General features: G+C 40.8%; 1 protein-coding gene across 2 annotated transcripts in view; it reads left to right on the top strand.

Annotated features, from left to right (window-relative positions):
* Positions 1-13,211, top strand: part of PRUNE2 (prune homolog 2 with BCH domain) — a 271,709-nt gene that overhangs the window by 229,016 nt on the left and 29,482 nt on the right. For both annotated transcript variants that reach the window (XM_082655958.1, XM_082655959.1), the window contains exon 12: positions 4,766-4,939. In XM_082655958.1, coding sequence (XP_082512084.1) covers positions 4,766-4,939 — 174 coding nt within the window. The remainder of the gene's footprint in view (positions 1-4,765; positions 4,940-13,211) is intronic.

Below are 13,211 nucleotides of genomic sequence, written 5' to 3' on the forward strand. Positions count from 1 at the left end.
TAAGACAATGTACTGAACCCCTAGCTCTTATATAACTTTATTTCATTTATATCAGTCAGAAGAGGTGGGAAAAGGAGGAGACATACCAACTTGGCCATGCTTTCTCTGAAACATTAGGAGTAACATTTGATAAAAAGGTCCAGCCTTGAGCTTCTTTTTATTGAAGTATAGTTGATTTACAATGTTGTGTTAATTACTGCTGTACAGCAAAGTGATTCAGTTATACATACATATACATTCTTTTTTTTGTATTCTTTTCCATTATGGTTTATCACAGGATATTGAATATAGTTCTTTGTGCTATACAGTATGACCTTGTTGTTGATCCATCCTATATATCATAGTTTGCATCTGCTAATCCCAAACTCCCACTCCATCCCTCCCCCGACCCCTCTCCCCCTTGGCAACCACCAGTCTGTTCTCTATGTCCGTGATTCTGTTTCTGTTTCACAGATAGTTTCATTGTGTCGTATTTAAGATTCCACATATAGGTGATATCATATGGTATTTGAATTTCTCTTTCTGACTTACTTCACTTAGTATGAGAATCTTTGGGTACATCCATGTTGCTGCAAATGGTATTATTTCATTCTTTTTTATGGCCGAGTAGTATTCCATTGTATATAAGTACCACATCTTCTTTATCCATTCATCTGTTGATGGACGTTTAGGTTATTTCTATGTGTTGGCTATAGTGAAAAGTGCTGCTATGAACATAGGGGTGCATGTATCTTTTTGAATTATAGTTTTGCCTGGATATATGCCCAGGAGTGGGATTGCTGGATCATATGGCAACTCGATTTTTGGTTTTCTGAGGAACCTCCATACTGTTTTCCACAGTGGCTGTACCAACTTACATTCCCACCAACAGTGTAGGAGGGTTCCCTTTTCTCCACACCCTCTCCAGCATTTACTGTTTGTAGATTTTTTGATGATGGCCATTCTGACTGGTGTGAGGGGATACTTCATTGTAGTTTCGATTTGCATTTCTCTAATGATTAGTGATGTTGAGCATCCTTTCATGTGTTTTTTGGCCATCTGTATGTCTTCTTTGGAGAAATGTCTGTTTAGGTCTTCTGCCCATTTTTGGATTGGGTTGTTTGTGTTTTGGTTGTTGAGTTGTATGAGCTGTTTGTATATTTTGGAAATTAAGCCCATGTCGGTTGCATCATTTGAAAATGTCTTCTCTCATTCTATAGGTTGTCTTTTGTTTATGGTTTCCTTTGGTGTGCAGAAGCTTGTAAGTTTGATTAGGCCCCATTTGTTTGCTTTTATTTCTACTGCCTTGGGGGACTGACCTAAGAAAACATTGGTATGACTTATGTCACAGAATGTTTTGCCTATGTTCTCTTCTAGGAGTTTTATGGTGTCATGTCTTATGTTTAAGTCTTTAAGCCATTTTGAGTTTATATTTGTGTCTGGTGAGAGGGTGTGTGCTAACTTCACTGATTTACACGTGCCAGCCTCAAACTTCTATGCCAAAATGAATAATAATGCTGTTTTTAAAAGTAAACTGTAGGAAAATGTTTGTGTACATGTAGACATACTTTTAAGGTAGGAGTGTAGTGTCCTTTCTTACTATGATACAACAATCAAAAAGCATACAGACAAAAACTGATAGATTCAACTATATAAAAATATATTTCTATTTGGGAAAAAATCACAAATTCAAAAACTAAGCACAAGGCAGGAAAATAATTGCAGTATATGACAAAGTTCTGTATAAAGAACTCCAAAGAATCAGTAAGGACCACAATAGGCAAAGGATTTATCAGGTGCCTCCCTGTCAGTAAGAGAAATATAAATAACCAATAAACAATAATTCTCACCTTCTTTAATAATTTAATATACATTAAAACAACAAAGAGAGAAGTTTCACCCTAAATTTTCAACAATTAAAAACTTCGATAACCTCCAGTGTTGTTTTTTTTTAATAAATTTATTGATTTTTAAAATTTTTGGCTGCATTGGGTCTTCATTGCTGCACAGGGGCTTTCTCTAGTTGTGGCGAGCGGGGGCTATTGTTGCGGTACATGGGCTTCTCATTGCGGTGGCTTCTCTTGTTGCGGAGCACAGGCTCTAGATGCGTGGGCTTCAGTAGTTGTGGCACGCGGGCTCAGTAGTTGTGGCGTGCAGGCTCAGTAGTTGTGGCGCATGGGCTTAGTTGCTCCGTGCATGTGGGATCTTCCCGGACCAGGGCTCGAAACCATGTCCCCTGCATTGGCAGGCAGATTCTTAACCACTGTACAACCAGGGAAGTCCTGCCAGTGGTTTTAATAGTGTGAGGAGATAGGTACTCTCAGCTATTTTGGTGTGATATATTCAAGGCCAGAAATGCTCATAAAGCCTTTCAGTGCTTAGACCCTCTGACCCAGCATTCCATTGCTAGAAAGGTAACCTATAGCAATATGTGCACAAAAGAGATAAGACACCTTTACAGAGATACTTATTGCAGCAAATTCTTTATAAGGAACAACAACCCATAAAATAGAATAAAACTAAATTTCCATTGCTATGGGACTGATAAACTAAAAGACATCAGTAAAACTGAATACTCTAGGGCTATTTTTAAAAATGAGCAGGGTTTATATTCACTGAGATGAAAAGAAGCCCATGCTGTGTTATTAGGTGGAAGCACATTGTAGAACAGTACGTACAGAACATGCAGAAGATAGAGATTAATCATACTTTCTGGGGAAAAAAAAAGTATGTTTGTGCCCATGAGTATAGAAAGAAAACTACATATCAAACAAAAATGAGTGAGAGAGGCATTGGTGATTTTTGCTGTTTCCCTGAACAATTTCTGGCATCTTCTGATCCGTAGTCAGATGTGCTATCCATCGCACCGCTAGCCCCCACCCAACAATTTCTGTATTGCTTGTACTTTTATTAACGTGTTTTATTTTTATAACAGAGAACAGAGTATACAAAAAAAAAATTTTTTTTTTTAACAAAGTAGCCTCAATTAAAGCATGCAGAAAACAAAACAACCCCACACAGATCACCAGGGTCAACGTAGAGCAGGCCAGAAAGTCCCAGACAGGGTGAAGAGGGGTTGGTGGATGGTGAGTACATTGCAGAGAAGAGCAGGTGTGTACAAGAACCTCAGAAGACAAACCCGCATCAGAGCCCAGTGGGAAAACAGGGTCCTGGTAAGGGAGCGGAGAGGAGCATCTGAGGGTCCTACCCCACGTGGGAAGGGAGAAGCAGGAAGGGATCCCAGAAAGGGAGTCCAGGGCAGATGGATGGATTTGCATAAGTGACACAGCGCTTGATCTGAAACCAAGGTTGCTGCTTTCCCGTCCTGAGTAAGCTGCAAGCGCTGGTGGGAATGCAGAGAAAGCCAGAGTGATTGCAAGGCTCTGCAGGTGGTAGTAGCTGTTGGTGTTGGCATAAAAGGCTAGGATTGCTTCCCAGCTGGACTCCATTTTGCTATTCTAAGTCACAGGTAATTACACACGTTTGAATTTGTCTTGCGGGATCTTCTGGAACATAATGGCTCTGTTGTGGCTCCCTTACAGATTACCTATACTTCCAGGAACTTGTCCAAGCTTTATTTATCCACTCACCCTCCCAAGTTTAACTGAGGGCTCTGTGCAGGGTTTCAAGCTAAGTGTTGAGTGGGTTGGTGGAGGCAGATATTAAAGATGATTCTGGCACAATTTCTTAGCCCAAGGAACTCACTGCCTCATAGTAAAATAAACGAGAATGAGACCAGTTACACATTCAAGGTACAATGTGATAGCTTAGAAGAGTAGAAAAGGTAAGGGTCTGATTGTATTTGCTTCCTAACTCTGTGACCTGAGGTAGTTACTTCAGAGTTTTTGCATTGGTATTACAAGTGGAGTATAAATCAAAGGTAATTTCTCATGAAATGGAAACTTAATGATAACATCTGAAAGAATTATTGTGAAATCTATAAACAATCCTTTCTTCCAAGTCACTTAAACACACGTAGAATAACCACTGTTAAATTCTACTAGTACTTGAAGTAAAAATGGAAACAATTGTTGCTTATTCTTTTAAGAAAACTAAATATGGTTGCTTTTTTCTTGATGCACAAGAATGGGTAGTAAATTTCTCCCCCAAGAATGCTCAGTGGGCTTTTTCATTGCCTTGGGCACCCGCAAGTAAGAGTCTTGTGAATTTTTGGCCTTGGAGCACTTCTGGTCTATGAGGTTGTTTCTCACTTACTGTAAAACCTTTGTGTAGCATATTTTGAAAAATGTATAGGAAGTAATATCGAATTAATGTCCAGATGCACTCCCAGTAGAGAAGGGGATTCAACCCCACTGTAAGAGTCTTCGAGTGGGGGTCTAGGCTGGCGGTATCGTCAAGATACTGAGCTGAGGGCCCCCAAAACACTCTGAGCACTCAGGATACACCAAGAAATGTGGCGCAAGGAAGATAGGGCCTGATGACTAGCCTTTCACCCCATCAGAAAGACGTGCAGTCTACAACTTATATGATCAAGGATGAGTTAGCACCAGCCTATGCCCCCTTGGACCACTACAGACACAAGACAGCTCTAGCTCTTTTCCTATCCCCACCCTCCGCCTGGCCTTCACAATGGATTAGTTGTTCAGTCAGTCAATCAATAAGACTTCACTGAGTGTCCTTTATGTGATCAGGATGGTGTCAAGCTCTATCAGAGTTGTACAGAACAGGGAGCTCGGGTTGACTCTGCCAGGAGGTCGCTAGTTGCTGAACTGCCTCACCTGTGGAGGTCTTTCTTCTTTATCCCTGCTCTATGCTTCATTTCCAGAGGATCACACAGCCAACAAAGATTCTGGCCAAGAGTCAGAGTCTATTCCGGAATATACGGCAGAAGAGGAGCGAGAGGACAACCGGCTGTGGAGGACCGTGGTGATTGGAGAACAGGAGCAGCGGATTGACATGAAGGTCATCGAGCCCTACAGGAGAGTCATTTCTCATGGAGGTAGGTGAGCTCTGCAAACCTGGGAAGCAAGCAGCGGGGCGGCCATACAGTTATTATAAGAAAACAAAACTAGGGTTTTCTGCAGCATGACGTCCCAAGACCCTATTAGGCAGTCGACGTTCAGGGCACTGTAGAGCTGAGCGTATTATTTCATACTCAATTCAATGAACACTGGAAAGCTTACTATGCAAAAGTAACCTTCCAATGTGAAAAATGCCTTTCGCACTGCATACCTGATAGCTGTCATCTTCTGGGCAAATTTCTTGAAAGCCGTAGTCGTCCAATTTAATAGTGTGTTTGGAATTCATATGTTGTAGGGTTTAACTGAATTGTTTTCGAGTCTGTTTTCTACATGGCCTGCAGTAAGAGGTGCTTTTAATTCCAGACCAATCTTTGGAATTCCTCTTCAGAAGCTTTAGGAAATCTTTTTAGTCTTAGCCTGGTCCTTTTTTTCTCCCTAGTTGAAGTTTGCTTTTCTATAAACTCCATTACATCTACGCCTATGACATAGGCATCGATGTAATGGACACATCTATGACAACAGCCCACTCCAGCCAAGATCTCCACCTGTTTCATAAGGGACAAGGGAGAGAAAAGGCTCTTTTGTATTTTCACTGCTTTCTTGGAGCTCCAGGAGCCTTGATTACTTTGGGACTCACAAAAAAATCACATGAGCTCAAGCGACACATTGAACGTTGTCAACTTCAGAATCCATAAATGGCTTTTTGGCTTTTTCTGCTGCATGCACAACTTCCCTGCAGTCCTGACGCCCCACCCTAACCACTCAGCTCTTCCGGGAAAAGTGTAAGCTGACAAGGCAATTGTTCTGCCTTCCTTATCGAGGACAGGGAAATAAGTGCCTTGGCGCTGCATTAAACCCGGAGCTTTGGTTTTCTAACAAGCAGAAGGATGTTTTGCCTTTTCCCTCCAACTTCTCTTCACCACAGATTTTCCCCATGCATTGCTACCTCCATGGAAGTATCAGGACCCCCCAGGGCCCCCACCCATGGTAGTGAAGGAAAATGCCCATAGGTGTCCCCGGCCCTGACCTTCCTTTCTCACCACTTGCCCTGAAATGGTAATATGGCCCAGTGATAGCTCCTCTAAGGGAGACTTTTCCCACAGCCCTTTGGAATGAGAGCAGGCCTAATCTTGCTGAAAATGACACACAGCTGGCCATAGTCAATCCTGTCGTTGTTCTAATGAAAACCACAATCTGAACATCGTCCAGATCTCCCCAGAAGGTCGCATCTCCTTTGCACCAGCCATCAGGTATTTTTGGTTTGTTTGCCTTTTAGAAAACAAAACAAAACAAAACAAAACACGACTGTAAAATAGCCTATGCTCATTCCAAAAAGTACAAGATATATAGAAAAGTCTGTCAAAGTCTGTCATGCAGTGACAGTCCCTGTACATCTTTACCATTCAGGTCATAAATTAGAAGTCCCTTTGTTGTGAAGCAGGCAGGCTCACAGCTTCACAAGAGATAACGTAGCCTGTTATTATAAGGCTAAGTTATCTCTTGTTACCCCAGCAGACTCACCTGCTTATGCTTTCATCCACAGTGAAGTTAGGCGGGTTGGATGGGTGGGTTGAGCCCATCGTTCTGTTGCCTGAATCAGGAGAGAGTGATTTTCATCAGCACACCCGGGTCAGAAAAAGCCACTGCTTCCGCTTGTCACATTCTTTGTGAAAACACCCGATATCTCAGGGATAACCTGGTTTGCTGTGCCCTCCATCCCCACCACCTCCTCCCCTTGGCATCTGCTCCTCCCCTTTCTGTGTTGTGAGCTCCTTGTTTGTCTGGGTAACTGTCTGGTTTGTTGGAGAGAGAAGGCCACCTCTCCTCTCCCTGGCTCCGCCTCGGCCTTCTCCAGGTGCTGGCTTGCATGAATGTGCTTCCGGCTGCACCCACCGGAATGTTAGGGAGATGCCACCTCTTCCTACGCCCTGACCAGCTTTTGTGCTCTGGAGGTAAAGACAGTTCACACATTACTTCTGAATTTGCCAAAGCTTTGTCTGCTGTCTTAGAAGCTCATACCACTTTCTCAGACCTCAATGATCTAAGAAGGTCACGCTCCCTAGTTACCAGTCCATTGAGTTTGTCATCCTGGCTTCTGATGAGCATTTTAAGAAAGCAGCACTCCAGAGTGAACAGAGGTGTTGTTCTGGTGTCTTGCGTTTTGCTATGAGGAAGTTATCCCACTCAGGCCGGTAGGGAAGTACCAGCTGTTCGGTGCTCTGGGCAGCACGACTGCAAGATGGGGGTGATGAAAAGCGCTGCTTAAGTTTGCTGCAAGAGTGTCCACACCAGCTGGGAACATCTGTGTGTGAGAGCAGGATTTGAACAAATATTTCAGCCTTCAGGTTTACTGACCTCCACATGAGCTATGGCCAGAGGCCCTGTACACAACGTGGAAGAATAGGGTTCAATAGGCCACTGACTAGTCTGTGATCTTGGTACATCACGTAACCCCCCTGGGCCTCAGTTACTTCATCAGTCAAGAAAGGATGATCTCAAAGCCATGTCACCTCCTGTGAGCCCATGAGTAATATCCCTGCCATCTGCTTAAGTAGAAAAGCAAAGAAAAAGAAGTCTGGGTGGTTTGGCTTAGCCAACAGTGAGGGGTCACTTTGAGGCCAGAACTGGCATTTTTGAGGCTGAAGCAGAGAACACAATTAGATAACCGAGGGCAGTCACGCCAAAGCATTGTAATGAGGCGTTTCCTGTCTTGTGTTTTTACTTCTCTTATTTCATTATAGGAGACTCAGGTAACCTTCTCTGCAGTGTTGCTGGACAAATGATCCTGGAAAGGATGAGAAGAGTTGCAGGCTGGTGTGTGTGTGTGTGTGTCTCGGTTGCGACTGTGGTATCTTTCCTTCTCTCTCCATTCCATTTGCTGGCCAGCAAACTTGTGTTACGTCCCTTTCATGCCTCTCTGTTCTCTCTCAGGTAAGGTTTGCATCGTTGCTTCCGAGGGTCTCAGGCGACACCACGGTGGGATAGCTCATGCACCTCAGCACACACACACCCTGAATTCACCTCACCGTTACTGAGAAGAGAGTCTGATAAAATACATGTGTTAAAAAGCGAAACTTCACGTGAATTCTGTGTTTGCCAACAGGCAACTTCACTTGAGTCAGCTGCATGTTTAGCGTAGAAATGGGGTTAGCTCACCCCCTTGGAGACACTGGCGAGGAACAAAATGCAAACGGTCCTGTTCATTCACGTTATTACACTTTGCCAGCAACTGCTATCTGGAATAGCTCCAAAGCCTGACAACAACGGTACCTGCTCTTGATTTAGAAGAAAACTTTCACGAGGAAATCTTTTTCTCGTTCCTTCCTTACACGCTACATCTCCTCCTCTCCTCCTCTTTCTTTTGCCTCTTCTTCCCTTCCTACAAATCCTCTGCCCCAAAATGCAAAATCCATCATCATTTGTCAATTTCAGTGATTTTTATAGAAAGAGTCAATCCCAGCTTAGTCATTGATCAGGAAGTGGTAAGTTGACCGTTGAGTATTCCTTTGGTTAAATAAACCCAAGCCAACGTGATACTACAACACGCCAAGGACAGACAGCAGTAACACAACTGCCATTGTGAATTGCCATTTAGGATGACTTCTGAAGTACTGTTTATAAACCTCAGTCTTTCCTTTAAAAAACGACAACAACGTATTCTTAGAAATTCTCCAGAAATAGAAAAAGAAATCAAAGTAACTGAGCGTCATAATCTTGCAATTATCCTGACACCCTGGAGTCAGACAGCTACATTTAGAAGGATGCTTTTATAAAATTTTTTATTTTTTTAATCTAATTTTTATTAGATATTAGTGTATCGCTGATCTGCAATGTTGTGTTAGTTTCAGGGGTGATGTGTTAGTTTCAGCATGATTCAATTGTACATATACATATATCCGTTCTTTTTCAGATTCTTTTCCCATATAGGTTATTACAGAATATTGAGTAGAGTTCCCTGTGCTATACAGTAGGTCCTTGTTGATGACCTATTTTATATATGGCAGTGTGTATGTGTTAACCCCAAACTCCTAATTTTATCGCCCCCCTCCCCATTTCCCCTCTGGAAACCATAAGTTTGTTTTCAAAGTTTGTGATTCTGTTTCTGTTATGTAAATAACTTCATTTGTATAATTTTTTTTATATTCCACATATAAGTGATATAATACTTGTCTTTCTCTGTCTCTGTCTTTCTCTTCACTTAGTATGATAATCTCTAGGGCTACCCATGTTGCTGCAAATGGCATTACTTCACTCCTTTTTATGGCTGAGTAACATTCCATTGTATATATGTACCACATATTCTTTATCCGTTCCTCTGTCGATGGACATTTAGATTGTTTTCATGTCTTGGCTACTGTAAATACTGCTGCAATGAATATTGGGATGAATGCATCTTTTCAAATTATGTTTTTCTCTGGATATATGCCCAGGAATGGGATTGCTGGGTCATATGGTAGTTCAATTTTTAGTTTTTTAAGGAACCTGCATACTGTTCTCCATAGTGGCTGTATCAAATTACATTTCCACCAACAGTGTAGAAGGGCTCCCTTTTCTCTGCACGCTCTCCAGCATTTATTGTAGACTTTTTGATGATAGCCATTTTGACCAGTGTGAGGTGATACCTCATTGTAGTTTTGATTTGCATTTCTCTAATAATTAGCTTTGTTGAACATCTTTTCATGTCCTTTTTGGCCATCTGTATATCTTCTTTGGAGAAATGTCTATTTAGAGCTTCTGCCCATTTTTTGATTGGATTGTTTGTTTATTTGATAATGAGCTGCATGAGCTGTTTGTATATTTTGGGGATTAATCCCTTGTCAGTCACTTCATATGCAAATATATTCTCCCATTCTGTGGGTTGTGTTTTCATTTTGTTTATGGTTTCCTTTGCTGTGCAAAAGCTTGTTAAGTTTGATTAGGTCCCATTTAATTTTTTTGTTTTTATTTTCATTACTCTAGGAGGTGGATCCAAAAAGATATTGCTACGGTTTATGTCAAAGAGTGTTCTGCCTGTGTTTTCCTCTAAGAGTGTTATAGTATCTGGTCTTACATTTAGATCTTTAATCCATTTTGTGTATGGTGTTAGAGAATGTTCTAGTTTCATTCTTTCATATGTAGCTGTCTGGTTTTCCCAGCACCACTACTGAAAAGACTGTCTTTTCTCCATTGTATATTCTTGCCTCCTTTGTTGTAGATTAATTGATCATAGGTGTGTGGGTTTATTTCTGGGCTTTCTGTCCTGTTCCATTGATTTATATTTCTGTTTTCATGTCAGTACCATACTGTTTTGATTCTGTAGCTCTGTAGTATAGTCCGAAGCCAGGGAGACTGATTCCTCCAGCTTCATTTTTCTTTCTGAGGATTACTTTAGCTATTTGAGGTCTTTTGTGTTTCTATACAAATTAAAAAATTTTTTTCTCTACTTCTGTGAAAAACGCCCATGGTAATTTCATAGGGATAGCACTGGATCTGTAGATTGCCTTGGGTAGTATAGTCATTTTGACAATATTGATTCTTCCAATCCAAGAACATGGTATATCTTTCCACCTGTTTGTGTCATCTTCACTGTCTTTCATCAGCATCTTACAGTTTTCAGAGTACAGGTCTTTTGCCTCCTTAGGCAGGTTTACTCCTAGGTATTTTATTCTTTTTGATGCGATGGTAAGTGGAATTGTTTCTTGAATTTCTCTTTCTGATCTTTCATTGTTAGTGTATAGAAATGTAACAGATTTCTGTGTATTAATTTTGTATCCTGCAACCTTACGAGATTCATTGATGAGCTCTAGTAGTTTTCTGGCAGCATATTTAGGATTTCCTATGTATAGTATCATGTCATCTGCAAACAGTGACCGTTTTACTTCTTTTCCAATTTAGATTCCTCTTATTTCATTTTCTTCTCTGATTGCCATGGCTAGGACTTCCAAAACTATGTTGAGTAAGAGTGGCAAGAGTGGACATCCTTGTCTTGTTCCTGATCTTAGAGGAAATGCTTTCAGCTTTTCACCATTGAGTATGATGTTGACTGGGTTTTTCATATATGGCCTTTATTATGTTGAGGTAGGTTCCCTCTATGCTCACTATCTGGAGAGTTTTTATCATAAATTGGTGCTGAATTTTGTCAAAAGCTGTTTCTGCATCAATTGAGAGGATCATATGGTTTTTATTATTCAGTTTGTTAATGTGGTTTATCACACTGATTTACTTGTGTATACTGAAAACTCCTTGCATCCCTGGGATAAATCCCACTCAGTCATGGTGTATGATCCTTTTAATGTGCTGTTGGATTCTGTTTGCTAGTATGTTGTTGAGGATTTTTGCATCTATGTTCACCAGTGATATTGGCTGGTAATTTTCTTTTTTTCTGGTATCTTTGTCTGGTATGATGGTGGCCTCATAGAATGAGTTTGGGACTGTTCCTTCCTCTTTGACTTTTTTGGAAGAGTTTCAAAAGAATAGGTGTTAACTCTTCTGTAAATGTTTTATAGAATTCGCCTGTGAAGCCTTCTGGCCCTGCACTTTTGTTTGTTGGGCATTTTAAAATCACAGTTTCAATTTCAGTGCTTGTGACTGGTCTGTTCATATTTTCTACTTCTTCCTGATTCAGTCTTGGTAGATAGTACCTTTCTAAGAATTTGTCCATTTCTTCCAGGTTGTCCAGTTTCTTGGCATACAGTTGCTTATAGTAGTCTCTTATGTTCCTTTGTATTTCTGTGGTGTCAGTTGTAACTTCTTTTTCATTTCTAATTTTATTGATTTGAGTACTCCCTTTTTTTCTTCATGAGTCTGGCTAAAGGCTTATCAATTTTGTTTGTCTTCTCAAAGAACCAGCTTTTAGTTTCATTCATCTTTGCTATTGTTTTCTTCTTCTCTATTTCATTTATTTCTGCACTGATCTTTACGATTTCTTTCCTTCTGCTAACTTTGTGTTTTTTTTGGTTCTTCTTTCTCTAGTTGCTTTAGGTGTAAGGTTAGGTTGTTTGAGACTCTTCTTGTTTCCTGAGGTAAGACTATATTGCTGTAAACTTCCCTCTTAGCACTGCTTTTGCTGCGTCCCATAGGTTTTGATCATTGTGTTTTCATTTGTCACTAGGTTTTTGATTTCCTCTGATTTCTTCAGTCATCCATTGGTCATTTAATAACATATGTTTAGCCTCCACATGTTTGGTTTTTTTTTTTTTTTACAGTTTTTTCCTTGTAGTTTATTTCTAATATCATAGCATTGTGGTCAGAGAAGATGCTTGATATGATTTCCGTTCTCTCAGATTTACTGAGGCTTGTTTTGTGGCTCAGCATGTGATGTATCCTGGAAAATGTTCCATGTGCACATAAGAAGAATGTGTATCCTGCTGCTTTCGGATGGAATATTCTATAAATATCAATTAAGTCCATCTGATCTAATGTGTCATTTAAGGCCTGTGTTTCCTTATTGATTTTCTATCTGGATGATCTGTCCATTAATGTAAGGGGGGTGTTAAAGTCCCCCATTATTATTATTAATTTTAACATCTTTATTGGAGTATAATTGCTTTACAATGGTGTGTTAGTTTCTGCTTTATAAAAAAGTGAATCAGCTATACATATATCCCCATATCTCTTCCCTCTTGCATCTCCCTCCCTCCCACCAGTCTCCCATTATTATTGTGCTACAGTCAATTTCTCCTTTTAGGAGAAATGGCTGTTAGCATTTGCCTTATATATTGAGGCACTCCTACATTGGATTTGTATATGTATTTACAATTTTTATATCTTGGATTGATCCCTTGATCATTATGTAGTGTCCTTCTTTCTCTCTTGTAACAGTCTTTATTTTAAAGTCTATTTTGTCTGATATCAGTATTGCTGCTCCAGCTTTCTTTTGATTTCCATTTGCATGGAATACCTTTTCCCATGCCCTCACTTTCAGTCTGTATGTGTCCTTAGATCTGAAGTGGGTCTGTTGTAGACAGAATATATATGGGTCTTGTTTTTGTATCCATTCAGCCAGTCTATGTCTTTTTTTTTTTTTTTTTTTTTTTTTTTTGCGGTACACAGGCCTCTCACTGTTGTGGCCTCTCCCGTTGCGGAGCACAGGCTCCGGACGCGCAGGCCCAGAGGCCATGGCTCACGGGCCTAGCTGCTCCGTGGCATGTGGGCCCTTCCCGGACCGGGGCACGAACCCATGTCCCCCGCATCAGCAGGAGGACTCTCAACCACTGTGCCACCAGGGAAGCCCCAGTCTATGTCTTTTGGTTGGGACATTTAATCCATTTA

Source organism: Grampus griseus (assembly GCF_964374135.1).
Source record: "Grampus griseus genome assembly, chromosome: 6".
In the NCBI taxonomy this organism is placed as follows: domain Eukaryota; kingdom Metazoa; phylum Chordata; class Mammalia; order Artiodactyla; family Delphinidae; genus Grampus; species Grampus griseus.